The sequence below is a fragment of the Muscardinus avellanarius genome (assembly GCF_963383645.1).
Source record: "Muscardinus avellanarius genome assembly, chromosome: 5".
Taxonomy (NCBI): domain Eukaryota; kingdom Metazoa; phylum Chordata; class Mammalia; order Rodentia; family Gliridae; genus Muscardinus; species Muscardinus avellanarius.
This window is the reverse complement of record NC_137790.1, coordinates 19633985-19655101: the sequence shown is the minus strand read 5'-3', so window position 1 is coordinate 19655101 and position 21117 is coordinate 19633985. Positions and strand designations below refer to the sequence as shown.

The following is a 21117-nucleotide window of genomic DNA, read 5'->3' as shown; positions in this document are numbered from 1 at the left end:
ACAAAGGAGGCTTGGCACTCAATCCAGAGAAGTTTCTAGTTGTTCTCAAGTAGACTCCAAATTGACTATGCGTCTGGCTTAAAAATTAATTTCCTTTTCCGAATCTGGGTCACAGTGTCAACATCTCCTCTTCTGACCTTCCAAGGAGACTTTTCTCAGTTACTGATAAAAGAAACCGTTAGCCCAGGCTGGGGGAAGGGTTCCTACAAGGCTACCCGGACAGAAGAGAGCATCAATCTACTCCTTAAGGACTGAGTGTTAACATCAGGCGCCAGAGACTCTCAGCCCTGGCTGCCTGCCCGCTGCAGTTGGGGAAATTTTCAAAGCTCAAATTCTTTTTCTTTTTATTTTTTTTTGATGTACTGGAGATGGAACCTGGGGGCATTCTATCTCAGCTCTATTTTTATTCTTTTTTTGGAAAACTCTCACTGAGTTGCAAAGGGCCTCACTAAGTAGCTGAGGCTGTCCATGAACCGCGATCCTTCTGTCTCAAGTCTCCCAAATGCTGGGATTATAAGCGTGCACCATCACACCCAGCAACGTGCAAGGCTCAGATTCTGAACCTCCTATCGGGGACTTCTGCATCCTTGGGGGAGGCCTGGAGATGTGTCCTTTGAGTAAGGTATCTCTGATAAGTCTCAAGCATGCCTAGGAGAGGAAGCTGAGGAAGAGGCTTTTCTGCCCAGCATCAGTGGGCTCTTATGAGCTGACCTGTGTCTGCCTCCAATTTTTATATCAAAGTCCTGATCACCTCCTCGGAATGTCAAGATTGTGACTGTACTTAGAGATCAGGCTACAAAGAAGCAATTTAGGTTAAGTTAGGCCATTAGGGTGAATCCAAATCCAAATTAGCTGTTGTGGTAAAGGGATCAGGACATGGTAAGACACACAGAAGACATGTGAAGATACATGGAGAAGACGGCCAACGAGGAAAGGCCCTCAGCTGAAACCCGCCCTGGGGACACCTTGCGCTCAGGCTTCTGGCCTCCAGAACCCTGAGGAGACACGTGTTTTTTGTCTATCCCACCCAGTCTGTGCGTGGCAGTCCTAGCAAACCACGACAGGCTACTGGGCTTGAGGCATCAAAGACAGGCCCTTCTGCTGGCAAATATTTCCGATGAGATATTGCTGCTTGGATAGATTCATCAGTGCAAGGCCATTAAAAAGTAGAATTAGTGATTAAGCCAAGAATGGGAAGGAGGGAGGGGGAGGGAATGGGGTGGGAATTCGGTAAGGGCTAACTGAGCGATGTGTGCATGTGTGTCTCCACCATCTTTTAGCCCATTAAGATGTATGACTACAATGCACCAATAAAAAATAAAAAGGCTTTAATGAAAAAAAGTAGAATTAAATGAATGAAAAGGCAGTGCTTGGGAGGCGGAGAAAGGAGTTTCATAGTTCGTGGACAGCCTCAGCTACTTAGTGAGACCCTCTGTAACTTGGTGAGACCCTGTTTCAAAAATAAAGAATAAAAAATAGGGCTGGGATATATCTTGGAGGTAAAACGCCCCTGGATCCAATCCCCAGTACCGCAAAAGAAAAAAGATTAAATTAGTGAGATTAAAGGAACTCTTTGAAAACATTGTTTTCCAAATATAGAATTAAAATGGAAAAACATTATAGCTGGATGTGGTGGTGCATGCCTATGAATCCCAGGAGATAGGAGGACCACAGGTTTGAGGCCAGCCCAAACTGACCTCTCAGCAACTTAGTGAGACCCTGTTTCAAAATAAACAGGGTTCAAGGTGTAGCTCAGAGGTAGAACACCCTTGAGTTCAAACCCTTATATCCCTTACCCCCCAAATAAATAAAATAAATAGTAAAATGAAAAAAAGTTAATGAGTAGAAATGAGAGAAACACACGATTGCTAATAACACCTGGAGCTGCTTTGAAGGACAGAGAGTATTAAACCCCAAATTGGATGAGAGTTACTGTTTTCTACATGTAATATCCTGTGAATCATTCAGCCCTTCTCCTCCTGTGACCTGCCTGTCGTTTCCTGGGTTTCATTCATTACTCTGCCCTTCAGCACATCTGCACCAGTATAAACAGGGAAATAAGACTGAATCCAAGGCCCCTAAACAGCTCTGTAAATAAGTTGTTCATGGACATGGTAAGGGACGAACCAGACATTTGGCCACAAATTTAGTTTATTTAGACTGTTCCTGCTCCCCTAAAGAATGGTTCAGAGTACATTTCCTTGGGGTTAGTGAGATGTTCAACTCACTGGGAATCTCTGGACTGTGATGGAAAAAGTAATGGGTGGTTTGTGTGGAAACCTGGACTCTGACCTTGGCCCTACTAGGTAGGGGAGCAGATGCTTCTGTCTTGGCTTCTGTTTTCTTATCCAGAAAATAAGATCAAGTTGGTCACTGAGACTGCTTTCAGCTCAAAAACCCTACATCTTCAAAATGTATTAATTCAAGCCAGGGCGTGGTGGCACACGCTTGTAATCCCTGCACTTGGGAGGCTGAGACAGGAGGATCACACAGGTTCGAAGCCAGCCTCGGCTACTTAGTGAGGCTCTCAGCAACTTAGTGACCCTGTTTCCAAATAAAGTATAAAATAGGTCTGGGAGTATAGCCCAGAGGTAGAAAGCCCCTGGGTTCCACCTCTAATACCACACACACACACAAAATGTTTTAATTCACTCTACAAAGCTGCACATACAGTGAGATTTAAATATTTTTTTTTCTATTTAAACTGTACTTTACATGCACAAGAGAAAATGCTTGTAAAATTTTTCTTTTTCTATTTCTATATCCTGAGTTTAAGAAGTTATATTTGAAGACTACAGCTATTTTTGTCTTGTCGGTACAACCCGCTACTTCTATGCTATGTATTCCTCTTAGGAAGACTGGCCTATGGAGAGAAAGATTACAAGAGAAACATTCGTACAGTAATTGTGATTGCCACAAGTGTGTTTTCCTACAAGTGTGTTTCTCGCCACATCCAGGTACACTATTTTAACAACTTGAAAATGAGGTGTTCTTGGGGTGGAAGAGCAGAGTCATAGGTGGAACGACATCTTAAAACACAATCCTGTGTGTTTTTCTAAGCTATTTGGAACAGTATGGTTTCCTGCAAAAACTTTAAAGGTTAAGAGACTTTACCAGATTTTACTTAGAGGCTAGACTATTTCTTTTTTTTTTCTTTTCTTGGTGGTACTGGGGATGGAACCCTTCTACCTCCGGGCTACACTCCCAGACCTATTTTTATATTTTTTATTTAAAAACAGGGTCTCTTAAGCCGGTGAGGTTGGCTTTGAACCTGCGCGATCCTCCTGTCTCCACCTCCCAAGCACGGGGATTACGAGCGTGCGCCACCACGCCCGGCCGAGGTTAGACTAGTTATGATAAAAATACAGGAATAAATGTGGGTAGGGTTTTTTAATCAAAGCATCTACCCACCCTTCTTTTTCTGATGTCTGATACTATTTTATGGTTGTTTGTATTTAAGGGTAACCATATTGGTACTGAGGAGTGAACTCAGGGGAATTCTACCTCTGAGTGACACCTCAGCTCCTTTTTTTTTATTTATTTATTTATTTATTTATTTATTTACTTATTTACTTATTTATTTACTTATTTTTATGAAACAGGGTTTTGTTGAGGCTGGCCTTGAGCCAATGATTTTCCTATCTCAGCCTCCCAAGTACTACTGCACCTATCAAGTGTAATCAATATATATATATATTTATTTGCGGGGTCTGGGGACGGAACCCAGGGGCATTTGACTTCTGAGCTACAGCCCCTGCCCTATTTTTTATTCTTTTATTTTGAAACTGGGTCTCACTGAGTTGCAGAGGGCCTCACTAAGTAGCCGAGGCTGTCCACGAACCGCCATCCTCCGGTCTCAGTCTCCGAAATGCTGGGATTACAAGCATGCGCCACCATGCCTGGCTAATCAATATATTTTAAATGCTTGGCATTATCATTAGTATTATTCTGGTAATATTGGTGCAAATTTAAATTGCCATAACAACATACAATGTCAGTGCCTTAATCATAATACTAACAATAAATTGAAATGAATGAAAACCAGGATAAGCTTAGATAGCTGCCGTCTGAGCACCATGGAGAAATATTGATTCTCTTTAAGAAGAGGTATTTAGATTATCCTTTAGACTAATACCCAGCATAATTTTTCTCCCAACCTTTCTTTAACTGCTGCCAGCAAACATGCCTCCACGTTTACTTACCTCCACCACTCCGTGATGGATGGATGTGTACTGTTTCTTCTTCAGCATCACCAAGGTAATGACAATCACCGTTGCTATGACAACACCGCCCACCATGAGTCCAATGATTGCACCTTTGTTTGAACCCACATCTTCTGCAAAGAACACCTTGAAAACAAATCAAGAGAAAGGATTTTAGTTACAAGAGACGGTTGGGTGAGGTATGTGGAAAGTTTCAGTACATCATCTGTACTAACTCAATCTTACACATATTTTTTTGTAGTACTGGGGATGGAACCCAGGGGCCTTCTACCTCTGAGCTACACCTCCAAACCTATTTTATATTTTATTTGGGAGCAGAATCTCACTAAGTTCCTGAAAGCCTCACTAAGCTGCTGAGGCTGGCTTTGAATCTGTAATCCTCCTACCTCAGCCTCCCAAGTACTGGGATTACAAGCTTATGTCACCATTCCCAGCTCAATCTTACACTCTTAAGTCTGAGTTGGTGGTCACTAACAATGACAGTCCTAGTCTACATGATGATGAATAGTGCATAACTTCCCCAGTTCCCCATCATCATACATAAAAAGTCTACAGGGACCTGAAACTCTTTGACATGAGAACATACTGTGGGAGGGTAGTTTAGGATCTAGTAAGTATTAAGGCATAGATCATTATTAGGAAAAGAGGTCAGCAGTCTCCAGTCACAGGGGGCTTAAAGCTGGGAGACCAGATAGGCAATTCTAAGTAGTTCTGCCTTAGGTATTTTCCAAACTCGCATATGTTCTTGTTTATTGGAGGAACGTGTTCAATACATAGCAAGCATTCTGATACAGAGGAGCTAAACTGAAGAAAAAAAGACATCTTGTTACCTACTGCTAGCCACAGTAATTCAGTAAGGTCCTAATTAACCTTGAGAAGCAGAATGCATTTTAAAAGCATCATGTTATTTCAAAGCGAAGAAGTAATAGGCACAGAGGATCTTAATGGTCACAAATGGCTCACACTATCTTCCTAGGCTGTCCGCAAAAACCAAGTTTAAAGCGATGCTTTGTTCTTGTTGTTTATTTGTATTCTATGTTTTTTTTAAACATGGAGAACACTGTAAAGAAGAAATATATTCAGTATGATGAATATATTGTATTATATTCCTTCATATTGTTTACAAAAGCAGGTCATTATGTTCTCACTCTACTTAAATAGAAGAATAGATGCATACTGTAGCTTTTATCATTTTGTTACATAAGGAGATGATCTTATTCCAGATCAAAAGAAAAAAATAATAAAACATATACCACATTTGTTATATAAGTTGCTGGAAACAGCTCCCTATGTAATTCTTTCCAAACAGCCTCAAGATAGTCAAGTGACTGATTTTCATTGCTGAAACCATCATTGTAGCAATCTAAAAAGGCACTATCAGCAATGGCAGACAGAGGGGATTTCTAAAAGGATGTTTCGCATGGTGTATCTGCCGCAAGATTAGAATTGTTTTCAATCAGTCCCTTTATTAAACAAGGATGCTAGCTCAACATATTTATAAAAGGAAATCGTTAATTAGCTAATGATACCAGTATGAGGTAATCAGGGATAAATGGGAGCCTGGACATATCCTATGTCTTTAAGAAAATACTGTAATTTTGTAATATTCATTGCACTAATTATAGTACATTATCTTATCAACTAGTTCAGCAGAGGGAACCCATTTCCCTAATTGCCGCCGCCGCCATTAGTCACTGTCGCGTTAAAGGAGTTAGTGTAATTATTGAGAAGGGCTTCTATGACATGGCCTCCTGAAGACGGGAATCTGCACATTAATCTTGAGCCTTCTGTCCCACCAGCTTCTAGTTCCTCGGCACTTCCCCCAGTTTTCAAAAAACTCTTCAGCATCAGCCAGATTAAGAACATCCCTGATTTCCCGATAACTAATACGAGATTTTCGTGTTAATGAAAACCATGCTTCAAAGACCAAGTGTCTTTTTGCAAAATTATTCATGGCAGTTAAAATGCAAATCTGCATCCCTGGTCCATTTTGGATTTGTGACAGTAATTTAGAGGGAAAAGAGGCATAAATAATAAAGGTATTTCTTTGGGAGATTAGTACTAGGATCTGTAAACTTAGGAGTGCTAGAAAGGTATCTGTCGCCTGAAAAGGCAAAGGCATGTGTACACACACACACACACACACACACACACACACACACACACACCCCAAATTAAATGCTTGAGAGTACTTCAAAAGCATTATTATTATGAGAATTCTCTTTCCCAATTTTTTGTGCAACACCGAACGTGCGATGAAATTTAACCCGCTTACTGTGCTTACTGATAACACGAAGAAACCTAACATAATCCAGTATTTGATTTGTCTAAATTTCTAAGTGTTTGAAAAGGGTTTTATATAGCTATGGAAGCTGCCTGCCTTCAAAGATGCTTGTCTTATTATAGGTTACAATTCTATTTCTTTTTTTTTTTTTTTTTGAGGGTCTGGGGATGGAACCCAGGGGCATTCGACCTCCAAGCTACACCCCCTGCTCTATTTTTTTATTCTTTATTTTGAAACAGGGTCTCACTGAGTTGCAGAGGGTCCCACTAAGTAGCTGAGGCTGTCCGTGAACCACAATCCTCCGGTCTCAGCCTCCTGAATACTGGGATTACAAGTGCGCGCCACCATGCCCTGCATGCAATTCTTAAGATGAAGAAGAAGCAGAGGAAGAGGCGGAAGAAAAAGCAGAAGAAGAAAAAGAAGAGGAATAAGAAGAAAATGGAGAAGGAGCAGAAGAAGAGGAGAAGGAAGAGGAGGAGAAAGAGGAGGAGGAGGGGGAGGAACGAAGGAGAGAAGGTGGGAGGGAGAAGAAAAAAGGGAGGAGGAGGAGAAGGAGGAGGAGGAGGAGAAGAAGAAGAAGGAGAAGAAGCAGAAGAAGAAGAAGAAGAAGAAGAAGAAGAAGAAGAAGAAGAAGAAGAAGAAGAAGAAGAAGAAGAAGAAGAAGGAGAAGAAGAAGAAGGGGAAGGGGAAGAGGAGGAGGAGGAGGAGGAAGAGGAAGAAGCCACTTTGTTTGAAAGGAAGCTGCTGTCTTTCTTTCCTGACCCTTTGTCACTACTGGGAGGATGGGGCGCAGGCTGTGCCCACCCCCACCTCCACCCACCTCCCAGAGTCCCATGTTCCTCTTGCAAGAGAACTGAGATGGTGAGAGGCTGTGGCGGGGGCTGGAAGGGAGGGCTGGAGGGGCAGACAAAGGAGGAAAGGGAGAGAATTGCAGATGGGAATTTAAGTAAATGGCCATAAAAAGTGTGCTATAAAACCTTATAGTGTTTGCAGGTGTTTCCCTGAGACTGTTCCTTCAAACAGAATCTATTATAGGCTGAGAATCCTTCAGCTTGAAATGTTTGGGACCAAAAGTTATTACATATTCCCGATTTTGGAATATTTGCATACACACAATGAAACATCTTGGAGATGGGACTCCACCTAAACACAGAATTCATATATGTTTCATATACACCTTAAACACCACATAGCTTGAAGGTCATCTCGTACAATATTTAGGTACTTTAGTGCTTGAAACAAAACTGTTTGATCTCACTTGTGGCATTACATTGGTATTCAAAAAGTATTGGAGTTCGGAGCATTTTTGATTTGGGTACTAGAGATGCTTGACTTGTATAAATCTATTTCCCTAGGAAAAAATAGAGTGCGAGTTAATTAACGTGGGCGTTATACAGAAATTAATTCTACTTTCAGTTCTACACGGGCTTAGCCGCCATCTGGCCAAAGCCTCTATTTCTCTTCTTCATGTTTTAATGATGAACCTACGGGCAAATGTTTTACTCTTATTTTTATCTTGTCCTTAACTTGCTTTCTGGCACCGAATGCTGAAGATTTAATAGGTCGCTTGGTAAGACAAACTGTGGCTGGTGGGAAGAGACATGTCATTTTGCATACCAGTTTTTGATGACGAACTTCAAATCCTGAATCATGTCGGAACTCTGCATCCATCTTCACTTCAGAGATCTCTTCCGTCTTGATATTTGTCAAGCCAGAACCTACGGAAGGAGGCCACAGTTACAAACACAGGACAATTAGTTTTACCTTAAACATTGCAAGACAAAAAAAGCCATCCAAAACTTCTTTCTAGGGCTGAAGTAAGAGGCAAACAGATTGAGGGCTTTCTTTAAGAAAAAAAAAAAAAAATGACATCCTGTATTTAAATTGTTAACCACTGCTTATTTGGAACAAAAAGAAATGAAAGATTGAAGAATGTGAACTTCAGACTTCTGAAGCCTTTTAAACACATGTGGTAACTTAAAAAAAGGGAGAGACGGACGATAAATACTGGTTGTGAGGTTGGCAAGTATTTGTTCCTAAAAATATTGGCTTAGTAACTTATGATTTAGCCTGTTATGTGTCTTTTTCCATGTGCTCTCATTACTTAAAAAATACGTTTTTAAAAATGATCATTAATTACCCAGTAGAAGAAAACTGCTACTTAGTGGCGCTGTTCTAATTACAAGTAAATTATGTTCACCTATCTATGCAATGGAGCATTGTAAAATTTATATAATTTATTTAGTTAAGCATTCTAGTTATATACACTGCAGGTAATTGGTTCATTTGCTGAATGTAGAGCTGCAGTGTGTGATTTTTAAAATGCTTCTTTGGGACTACCAGAATTTATAACCTGCTAACTCTCCCTTCTCTACAAATTGCTGTATGATTCTTACACCAATTGTTCTGATGAATTTCATTATTCAAATAATAATTTCAGGCTTAGAAACAAGAGGCAAAGGTATTTTAGAAACAAAAATGGGAGCACAGAGGATAACTATTAGTTTCCATATGGTAGCTTTCAAATATTAAAAAAAAAAAACCCAGAATTTTAGAATAAGGACTTTGAAAATCTTCTTTACAGTGTGGTTCCACCCAGGGGGCAAATTTTCAGCTGCTGCTTGAACACGGGGGAATATATTAGCTTGTCTTCATTTTCAGAGAATTTTGCCTATGAGGGCAGCCTTTCTGCTATTAGGCCAACATCAGTTTCCTTAAGAGTCGCACCCACTGAACTTGGTTCAACCTGGTAAACTGGTCCCCTTTCTTCTCCATGATAAGCTTGTCCAGGCACGTCAGATTCCAGAGGACAGGCAACATGCTACTGCACACGCCTCTCTTTCTTGGGCTACACATTCTAAGAAACTTCATCTCCTCTGGGAAGTAATTTCTTGCAGTTGGTCTAATCACTCTTCCAATCTCGTCTACAAGGTGCTGTGAAACTTGTCATGCACCTGTCGATACTGAAAAGCACCATGCCTACAGCCCCAAATGTACACCTACAGAAAGTGAGGATAATTTGACAAAGCTGATGGAGCCCGTGCTGAGTGTGACACCATCACTGTTTTCTCGTCCAACTGCTCAAAAGGTTTCCATTTTGTAACTTAATAAAAAAGAGACCCATGATCAATGCCAATCTCCCAGTGGTCTATGGACGGGGACACTATCTTCTCACCCTTCTTCATTTCAGAGTTACATTCTCCTATCCTTACCTCCCCCTTCTTCTCCAGCATTCCACAAAACCCAAGAAGAATGGTTCTATCTCACCTTCAAGTTCTTAGTTTGGGGTTCATCTGGGTCAGTGTTTTTAAAACATATTCACAAATTTATTGATATTCCTCAATAAGTTAAGAGGTGAAACTTAATTCCCTTCCCTTCTATTTGGGCCGGAATGTAGTGACTTCCTTCTACATGAACAGAATATGTCAACATGACTGTGTACGATGTTGGAGACTAGGTCATAAAAGCTAGTGAAGCTTTCTTCTTATTTTGTCTCTAAGATCACATGGTATGGAAGACACCAGCAGCCATGTTGTAAACATACTCAGGTAGCCTTAAAGGCCACTAGCCCCAGTAGAGACTTCAGAAGACCATGGCTCTGACAATGTCTTCAACATTTGACCCTGTGCCAGAACTACCCAACTAAACCACACTCTCAATCTTGAATACCAAGCACTGTAAGAAACTAAATGCTTGCATCTTTTAAGCAGTTAAATTCTGGACTATTTGTTACATAACAACATGTAACATAAAGGGGTCTGATGCTTTCTTTTCTTATCTTGGGCTTCCAATTTCCTTTTATAGAAGATCATTCTCTTTAATAGAGGCATAAAGCACATAATCAAAGCATAGCAGCTTGTCTGTATCTCTCATCACTTTAACTCTGGTCCTCTGACAAGATCTGGCTTTTAATTACAGCAGGAGAACTGCAGACCTCTCCTTCCTTCCTTCCATCCACCCTGGAATTGAACCCAGAGACACTTCACCTCTGAGCTATATCCCTAACCCCTTTTATTTTTAATGTTGAAATAGGGCCTTGCTAAGTTTCCCAGGCAGGCTGACTTCAAACCTGGGATCTTGTATCTCAGTTTCCCAAGTACTGGGGTTACAGGCATGTACCATAGTGCCTTGCTAGCTCATGTTATTTCTGAAAGGATACTGAGAATACTTTTGGTGATCAAAGACAATAAAAAATTAGATTTACTTGACAAGTCAGGATGATGGATAATTAATTTTTTATAAGTCATTAGTTTGAGAGCCTTTCAGCAGAAAGAGCTCTTGTTAGTTCATTTTGGTTTATCATGTACAGTCATTTAGTGAAGTCTTTCTACACACTCAACACATCTCACTAAAGAAGAAAGAATTAATAAGCATGGACATATAGGCAAATATCACCAATAATAGCTGGTACTGCATGTAAGGAAATGTGCCAGGTAGTTTTAAATAAATGGCAGGGACCTTTGAGTACAGGGAGGCAGAAGCCTTCTCTGAGTTGTCCTGATTCCAATCTAAGTCCTGGTGACTGTTGCCCTCTTTCCCTCTCAGTGGTCACTGAGTGGGAAGGGGCTTTCGTTCCTTTGAGGGGAAGGGGAGTTATGTTTTATGATACTTCTTACATAGCTGGGGTCAAGGACTGGAGATGGATGGTAATACATTATAAAGGAAAGAATAGCTTTCTACCTGATGTGAAGAGCCTGCTAATGTATTTTTCTTGTAACTTTTCCTTCAGGGTCTATTTACCCCTTAGAGTCTATTTGTCCCTGGAAATAAGCCAGGAGGAGTAGCAGCTATTATGGCGACTACGTCCAGAAATCGCCTCTGTCAGTACCGTGGCTTCTATGTGACTACGTTTAAGTTACAACATTCAGAGATGGAGGTCAAGAAGTCATTTTTCTCAGCATAATTATACAGCTTTGGGTGAGAGAAGACCAAAAACAAACTCCTTTCCTTGCTTGTTTCTGAGTGACCACAGTGATTATTCAAAAAATGATGACACAGGGCAATCCTTGGGAGAATTTCTCAGTTTGGAAACTCCAGAGATATAATTTGACACATTAGACTCAAGTGTCCGGCTTCATAAAATGGGATGAAAAAGAACCAAAACTAATGCTCCAAAACAGTGAAATTAATCCAAATGATTGACAGATTCAGTACAGGCATGAAAATAGAGAGCCTCTACCTATTCTAATACATAGCCGGAAAACACTGAAACTCTAAAACTAGAGTCCTCCTCCCTTCACATGTGAACATTCTTTCTCATCAGTGGCAATCTCCTTGGGTACCACAAGTCTTCCAGGGTGTGAGCAAGGAAGCCTGGCCCAGGAATTCTCCCATCTGTAGAGAAATGCTCTCTTCCTTGCCTACTTGTGTACTTTCCATCTTTCACAACCTCCCTGGAAGCTTCTCTTAGGAAGCTCTGCGATTCACACAGCCCTGGGTGAGCCCTGGGTGAGGACTGCATCTGCTCACAGCTCACATCACAAAGCATTCTTGTTTGCACTTATGTAGCTTTGTATTTCTCTACATTCTGAATTCTACCTCATCTTCCTAAATATGCAAAGCGTGTTCCTTCTATTCTATTCAGGCTCCTGAGAGCTGGGAACGTATCACTTAATTTCTTCTGGTTCTTTGCAAAATCTAATGCTCTGGTCCTTTTGAAGTATCAAAATAGAATATTATTGTTATTGTTACACCAAAGATTTAATTTTTTCCGGTACTGGGGATGGAACCCAGGGGCATTGTACCTCCAAGCTACATCCCCAGCTCTATTTTTTAGCCTTTTTTTATTTCGGGAACAGGGTCTCACTGAGTTGCGAAGGGCCTCGCTAAGTAGCTGAAGCTGTCTGCGAACTGCAATCCTGTGGTCTCAGCCTCCCGAATGCTGGGATGACAAGTGTGTGCCACCACGCCTGGCTCCAACAAAGGTTTTTGATGGCATTTTCCCACCTATATGACAGCATTTGCTATTCTCTAGTTTTTGTCTTAAAACAGACTGATTTTGTTTGCCAGTGTATGGAAATGTCCTTTTCATGTTAGATTTAATTTAAAAAAATTGGCTGTTAAGCCACCCCTTATTTCAACAGGAACATATGTAGGCACAGCCTGCACAATGAAGGAACTTAATCAATTGCTTAATAAATAAGTGTGGTGTAGAAGTTAAATGCTTCTACACCACACTTCCCTGTAGATGGTAAGTTTTTTATTTTAGAAATAAAATCAGAAGTGCTATGAAAAACAGTCCCCAGGCAAAAGACTGACCACGGCTGGTTTTGGTTACAGTTAGAACTGAACTAACCCTCAGCCCGGGGCCTCACCAATTGGCTGAGCAAATGGGGATGTCAGTGGCTGGCTCCTTGAATTCACTTACGTGACAGTGACAATCAGGAGGACATTAGGAGAGGTGAAACTGTCTCTGCCTTGCAATAATTTAAGTTCTCTTAAAAGCCCTCTAGACAAGAGATTCATGAAACCAATGAGATCAGCTGTCAAGACGCGTCACTCCGCTGTCTCTCCTGCCACTGCGCATCATGGCGCGAGGGCGTGAAGACGACACGGAAGCGCTCTCGGAGTCTTCATCCACGACTGTGACTGGCGGCGGCCTGGGCTCAAGACTGTCTCTGTAGGGAGAGGGGACGGGACGGTTTCTGGCCCTGCTCCTGACAGTATCTGAACAGGAGCGCAAGGGCAGACCTCTGTCTGCTGATGTTTCCAAAGAAGGCTCATCCCCTGACTCTTGCCTGGGACCTCGTGAGGACACAGAAGAAAGTAAATACGAGAAGATACAGGCTGTGGGGAGCAAACTGTCCCCAGAATGTATGGAATCTTTCGATTCAATAACTTCCGCCTTCTTTCTGATTTACTGAGCACGATGGGTACTATCCACTGAGTAAGGAGGTCATGGAGCAGATTCTAGGCATGTCTGTGTGTCTCGTGGTTAACAGTATTCTTAAAACTAAGTTCAAGCCACAGGTTAAATACAGAACAGAGGGGGAAATGCATTTTCCTTTTCTTCTTCCTCCTCTTCTTCCTTCTTCATATTCTTGTGTTGGGGGTTGAACTCAGGGGCATTCTATCTCCAACCTACACCCCCAGCCCTTTTTATTTTGCTAACCAGGGTCTTGCTAACCAGGTCCTGAAACTGGCCTCAAACCTGTAATCCTCCTGCCTCAGTTTCTCAAGTACTGGGATTACAGGCATGTGCCACCATGCCTGGCTAGCATTTTTTTTCTTAGTGTTTGGATAACTGTAATTTAAACAAGTGTCTATATGTGTATTAATGAAATTTGTAAGTAATATAAAAAATGGGCTTCTCTGCAAAATTATGCATATACATCTGTTGTGTTATTTTAGCCACTCATTGAGAGTAAGTATATACAACCCACAAAGGAGAAAAAGTATTTCTGGCTCTGGAGATATACCAATTTGGGTACTTTTAGGAAAGCATGTCTACTTAAGTAACTAACTGAAGTTTGTGCTCAATTTAGTTAGAAAGAGACCCATGTAGATACCAAACAAGAAAGGAAAGAGATGTTCATAGTAGGAACCAGGTCACCACCAGGGAGTCTGCATGTGTCTGGCTTCCATTTTTGAGGGCAGGTTCTACATAATTCTCTCCATTTAAAAAAAGAAAGGAAAACAACCCCAAATTTGGAAGGACTCTCTTTGAAATTTCAAAAGGAAAACTCAGAAACAAGCAAAAGAAAAAAAAAATAGATGGCTTAATTAGGAAGTTGGCAAATGAAGTGTAAGGAGAAGCAAAGGAGAATTTTACAAAGTTTGGTTTCTAAGGTCATCTGAGATCCTATTCGGTAACACATCCAATTTAGAGGGGCTGGTTATGGAGAAAGAGGACCCCGTCTGCTCAAGCTCAAGTGCGGGATGCTGAGAGGCAGAAGTCAGGATACCTGGTCGAGTGGTCAGTCCTCGGTCGGCAGCAGGGCGGGCGTCCACAGGCTCAACTGGGTGCGGGAAGCAAGAGACACAGAAAGCAAACAAGACAAATCAAGATGGTGAGTCGCGGCTCCCGAACACAGAGCAGCGCAAAGCATGTGCAATCTACACGTTATTAACCAGGAGCAGCTAGAAAAGAAACTCAGTGAGCTAATCCAGGGCATCATGGAACGGGAGAGGTACCACTTCAAAAGGCTTATCGCCACTGGTGAGCCAACCCAGTCTCCGTAGTTTTCCCATAAAATCACTCACCAGGATATGAAGTGACTTCAAAGGAGAGGGGTTGGGAAGGTGGATTTTACTCTGAGCTAGTTTGCAGATAGTTTCTTGGCTTTTGATTAGAAATCAAATAGATTATACCCAACCCAGTGGAAAACCATAAAGATAACCCCTCTTACAACCGTCCAATCTTATCTTCTTTTACAGTTAATTAACTACAAAAGGATTCTGTTGAATCTCCAGAGGAAATGCAAATATGAATTTATCAGCAGAGTGAAGTTTCATCATGTAATCTGCCATTTAGTAAATCAATTTTGTCTTTCTTTTGCGAGTAGAGGAGGTTGGCCAGCATCTCTGTCTTTCCTAAAAGGCTGGTTTCCACTAGATAGATGACATTTAGCTGAAATGTGTGAAGTAAGATTCTTTCCTATTATATTTGCCAACATTCACAATTATTTCTTTGTATGTATTCTGGATCTGACCCAGAGAAAACCCTGTGAGCGGCACAATAGTACCTGTCCTTCCTCACCATCACCTGGCCTGTCCAAAGTGGTTCTCATTGTCAGAAAGTACTTCCTTGGGCTTATTCCAGTCTTTGAAAATAATAAGTGAGAAATGAAGCTTTTAGGATTAACAAATAGTCAAAGGGCAAATGAAGCCAAGAGAGAAGGAAAAGGCCCTTTGATGAGGTCTGGCAAGTATCAAGGTAAGAAATTGTGAGCATAGGTATGGAGGGAAGACAGGTGTTCTGGATGGGATGGCTTTGGGACCAACATTTCAACCGTACAATTTACTGATGCTCATAAGCCAAACAATCTTGTACCTCATTAAGATGTATAATTACACTGCACCAATAAAAAAATATATAAAGTAACATTTCCAGAAAAAAATAAACTCAAATAAAAAAAATTTGGGTACTGTGGATTGAAACCAGGGGAATTCTACCTCCAAGTACAACCTCAGCCTTATTAATTAATTTACTTATTTATCATTTATTGGTACTGGGGATCACACTCAGGGGATTCTACCTCTGAGCTAATCCCCCACTCTATTTTATTTTGAAATAGTGTCTTGCTAAGCGACTGGTCTCAAACCTGCCATCATTCTGTCTCAGCCTCCCCAGTACTGCGATGACAAGAGTGTGCCACCATGCCTGTCCAAACCCAAATCAATCTTGAATGTCACACGTTGGCAGGAATAGTGAGGGGGAAGAAAGTGGCAGCAAGCTCCATATTCAAACGATGAGGAAATCATGTTTCTCAGAGTGTGGAGACATTTAGATGCGCCAAAAGAGGAAAGCGTTTCTGTCCTTTCTCATGCAGAGACCGGCAGCACCGTGGAAGAGAATGAAGAAGGGAGATGGTGCTTAAACCAGGACACGCATTTGTAAGGTCTGCGACCTGGGCCAACAACCATGTCAGAGGTGGTTTCTCCATATGGAAAATGACACAAGGTACATCTTGTGTCTTACGACTGTAGTGAGGAACAAACACAACTTTTAAAGCCTGGTTCAGAAACTCCCCAACACTATATAACTGCATTTTTTTTTTCGTGGTGCTGGGGATGGAACCCAGAGGCTTTCTACCTCCGGGCTACACTCCCAGACCTATTTTATACTTTATTTGGAAACAGGGTCTCACTAAGTTGCTGAGAGCCTCACTAAGTAGCTGAGGCTGGCTTCAAACCTGTGCGATCCTCCTGTCTCAGCCTCCCAAGCACTGGGATTACAAGCATGCGCCACCATGCCCGGCTAACTGCATTTATTAAAAAATCCTATTAGAAATATTCTGTACTGACTATTGCTGCATGGATGATGATTCTCTAATACTTTTTAGTGCATTAGAAGTGGTGGCGATCACACCCATCCACAGTCACATTATTAGAACACGTGCATTTGATGCAGTGGGAAACAACTACGTTTGTGGTTGAAAAGTAGGATAAGGAGCGGATGGTCTCAGGGTCCACTGCAGTGCCACCACTTGTTTTCTCTATATTCTTGGCCAATCACATTTCTTATGAACCTTAAATTTGTCACAAGTAGAGAAAGATTTTCCAGGGCTCAAATGTGTACACTCAATGGAAGAAACTTCCAAACGATAAAACTACTCTATAATCATTACAAAAGAATATATTGAAAAGTATCAAATGTGCATAAAGAGAAGTGTAAAAGACATTCGAACAGAACAACATTCACCATCTCTGAGGTCATTCCTATAGATTTCTCTGACTCAAAAACTAGAAAAGATTTTATAATACTGGATATCTTTGTACTTGTGACATGCTTATTGTTTTCAATGTAAATTAATGAAATGCCCAGGGATCGGCGCCTCCTCTGAACTTGACTGAGAGTTCTTGAGAAAAACGCCACATTTCTGGCAAACACTGAAGCTAAATGCTAAGGACCACGTGAGCAATGAAAGAAAATCCTTTGACAACTTTAGGAATTTCCAATAGCCTGGTGGGTGTGCACAGATCCACAAAAAGAAAAATTAACAAAGAGCAAAGTTCTAGGAGACTGAAGATATCTTTAGGTCGGTATCATCGTATGGCTTGTTATATATTCATTCATTTTAAGGCTCTATTATTTGGACTATTTGGTGATTCATCTAGGGGAGAGGATGAAGATAAAGTCTCTTTAATAAGGTTCTAGTTCCAGTTTAAAAAAAATATATAAAAATAGGTCTGGGAGTGTAGCCCAGAGGTAGAAGGGTTTCCAGGAACCCCAGTACCACCATCAAAAAAAAAAAAAAAAAAAAAAAAAAAAAAAAAAAAAAAAAGAAAGAAAGGCAAGCTACCACTGGATATTGTGTTCTTTCTAAGTACATTGTTAAAACCTTCTCCTGATGGCTCATTTAATGCTCATACTGTGTTTTTGAGATAGGAGTGAATATCAGCCTATTTTGCAGACCAGGCAACAGATAGAGAGGCTATGTAACTTGCTTATAATCATGTAGCTGAGCTGGAATTTAATCTCAGATCTCCATCATTCAAGAGTGTGGAGGAGTATTTACTCTTTCTTGGGATGCGTGGGGAGTGTAGAAGCATTTTTGGTTGTCACTAGGCTAGGCAGAGAGAGGAAGTGATTGGCATCTAGTGGGTGGGGATCAATGATATCAGAGGGTACACATGGGGCAATCCCAACATATCTCATACCTTATGTGCTTTTCTAATTTCCCACTGGATATGTTTAGGGCAGTGTGAATCCAGAAACTAGTACAATTATATATGTAAAGAGAGAGCATTTCTGCAGTGTGTGTGTGTGTGTGTGTGTGTGTGTGTTTGTGTGTGTGTGTGTCACTCGGGATTGAACCCAGGGTCATTCTACCTCCAAGCTATACCTTCAGCCCCATTTTTTATTCTTTCACATCTACCTTCTGCAGAGTTTTTAATGTAACCTGGACGTTCCAGAAGAACAATACTGAGTGGTTCAAGGAAGACTGTTTTATTCAGAGCTTTCCTAAGAGCTGTTCGCTGTTTATCATGTTGCTGATGTTTCTGCTGCTTGTGGGACCTGCATCACTGGAGCAGTCTTCAATGTTAGTTTGCAGCTGTATTTGTCACATTTATGTGAGGATAACCAAATGGCTATGTCATTGTTTCCACTAGGCGTTGGCCTGAGCGCAGTAAATATTACGTTATGTTCAAGATTAATCTTTGTGAGCTGGGGGTATAGCTCAGTGGTAGCGTTTGTGTTTAGTATGTGCAAGGCTCTGGGTTCAATACTCCATACAACAAAAAAAAGAATGCAAGAAACAGAAAGATTAACTGTTGATGAGTGTTATCATATTATAAAAGGGGTACTGGATAGGATAAAGGTGAGATCCACGACTCAAGCCTCTGATATCTTGAGAACTACTGCCTCCCCACTGCATATTTTGGGGTACTAGAAATTGAACTATATTCTAGACAAGAGTTCTACTTCTGAGCTACGAATCCAACCTCTCCCAATAATGTTGATGTGAGATTTTGGTGATCAACAGTAGATGTTTATTTAACAAGAACATTCAGCTTCTGATGAAGCCTAGGCAATCGATGTAACAGCTGAATCTTGGTCAAGAATTGAAAGGCAGCAAACCAAGGACTTTGCCCAGTGAAGCACCATGGCAATTCCCAAGGGCTTCAGGGTGTGTGCACGTGCACAGACTGTCTGCTAGGGCCGAGGCCTCCATCAATGTGTGTTACTAGTAAAAGAACCAATCTAGCACATTTAACTTAGAAAATGAGAACGGACATTTTCCATACAAAAAATTCATTCTCATTAGCGATTGAATAATGAGGATTTTTTTTCATTTTTATTTTTTGGTGGTACTGGTGATTGAAACTAAACATGCACTACCACTGAGCTGTACTCCTGGCCCTTTATAAATTTTATTTTGAAACAGGGTCTCAGTAAGTTGTCCAGGCTGGCCCTGAATTTTTGATTCTCCAGCCTCAGCCTTCTAAGCTGCTGGGATTACAGGTGTGTTCCCCACACCTGGCTGAATGATATAAGCTTTTAAATGGCAAAACTGTATCTACCTATGAGAAATGGCACAACCGGCATCCTAGTAATAATATAACTTAATTATGAAGCTACCCAAGACTTTGATAGCCAAATGTCATTAATTTACTTTTATACAATTTTTTTTTTGCAAAATATCTTTTTCATTTTTGGTGTGCTGGGGATTAAATATAGGGCTTTATACCTCTTAAGGAAGTACTCTACTGCTGAGTCACATCCCCAGCTGAGTAGAAATAATTTTAATAAATGGTGAAGATTTGATTTGTATGTCATGCCTAATATTGCTGTTTGTATCTTGTGATAATACGATGATAAGGTACCTTTTCTCAACTTAAGAAAATACTCTATACAAATTATAGAAATACTCTATACAAATATTTTCTGCAGTAGTTCTTTAAAAAAGGTTTGTCCAGTACATTTAAGCTATAAAATTGGATTTAGATTTAGTCTGAGGAGCACACTGATTGCATTTTACAAGGGGACCATATTACAAATATGAAACTATCATCAAAGCTTGCCACAGGTAAAATCCTATTATGTTCTTAAAAAAACCATGTTATTGGTTTAAAAAAATCTAGTTGTTCATGTGCTTGTAATTCTAAACACATACACATGATAAAACCAAGTAAAAGATGCTTTTACCTATATAGTTCTGCTAAGAAACCTCTGTGAAAACCTATGTCATCCAGTTGCATATATTTGATAGAGGGAAATGTTACTTCTCTGAACTATGAAAAAGCGTGGAGAGTAATATGTCCCTGAATTCTGATTGCTGCTATAGATTTAAGTTGCTAAACACAAAATTATTTAGGTCTTAAAGAAACTTATATTTTATTTATATGTAGTTCTCGATTTTTGCCTTTAACACTTAATGCAATCTGAATTTTCACATAGAGATAAATAGCCAACAAAGACTATCTGGTGCCTGTCAAATCTCCATTGTGCAAGCCCCATCAAAACTTCTCTGATGGGCTAAGTGCAGTACACTCAATCTGATTTCCTGTTTCCTTTAGAGGTGGATATTCTAGGCTACTTTCTCAAAAAAAGCTATTTGGGCTTTCATTCCAGAAGCAACAAAATATCTCTCAGGGAGGAAGCATTTCTTTAAAATTCCTACCAAGAAACTACCACTCAAGAACTGTTTTCTGGTGCTTCGATTTCTTTATTAAAAATCAGTCATTAAAAAATCACTATATATAGCATACAGTACAAGCTTTTTATGTATTCACTCTTCTTTTTTGTGTGTGTGGGTCTGGGGATGGAAGTCAGGGGTATTCGACCTCTGAGCTACACCCCCTGCCTTATTTTTTATTCTTTATTTTGAAACCGGGTCTCCCTGAGTTGCAGAGGGCCTACGTAGCTGAGGCTGTCCATGAACCGCGATCCTCTCGTCTCAGCCTCCCAAATGCTGGGATTATAAGCGTGTGCCACCACGCCCGGCTCACTCTTCATATTTTATAACTTAAATTTTTTTTTTTTTTTGAGGTGGGGGTCTCACTATGTTGCCTAGGCTGGTCTTGAACTCCTGGGATCAAGTGATCCTCTTGCCTCCGCCTCCAAGAAGCTGGGACTACAGGTGAGTATCACCATACCCATCTATATGTTTCAGAAGAGAATGGGGAGCCGGGCGTGGTGGTGCACGCTTGTAATCCCCTCGCTTGGGAGGCGGAGACAGGAGGATCGCGCAGGTTTGAAGCCAGCCGTGCTGGCTTAAGAGGACCTGTTTTGAAATTAAAAAAAAAATCTATAAAATAGGTCTGGGAATGTGGCCCGGAGGTAGAAGGGTTTCCAGGAACTCCAGTACCACCACCAAAAAAAAAAAAAAAAAAAAAAAAAAGAAGAGAATGGGGAAATTAAAAATTAGTGGAATGACACTGCCACATAATTTTTCATGTAGAGAATTCCTTTTTTTTTGGGCTGTACTGGGGTTCCTACCTTTG

The 21117-nt window shown here is 40.8% G+C and overlaps 1 protein-coding gene across 9 annotated transcripts in view; it reads right to left on the bottom strand.

The window, feature by feature from the left end:
• APP (amyloid beta precursor protein) overlaps positions 1-21117 on the bottom strand; it is a gene marked incomplete at its 5' end in the record, with an annotated part of 275766 nt that overhangs the window by 7906 nt on the left and 246743 nt on the right. For 6 of the 9 annotated variants that reach the window (XM_080696688.1, XM_080696690.1, XM_080696692.1 and 3 more), the window contains 3 exons: positions 4203-4349; positions 8125-8225; positions 14412-14465. In XM_080696688.1, coding sequence (XP_080552814.1) covers positions 4203-4349; positions 8125-8225; positions 14412-14465 — 302 coding nt within the window. The remainder of the gene's footprint in view (positions 1-4202; positions 4350-8124; positions 8226-14411; positions 14466-21117) is intronic. The other 3 variants (XM_080696689.1, XM_080696691.1, XM_080696695.1) reach the window with 1 other exon arrangement.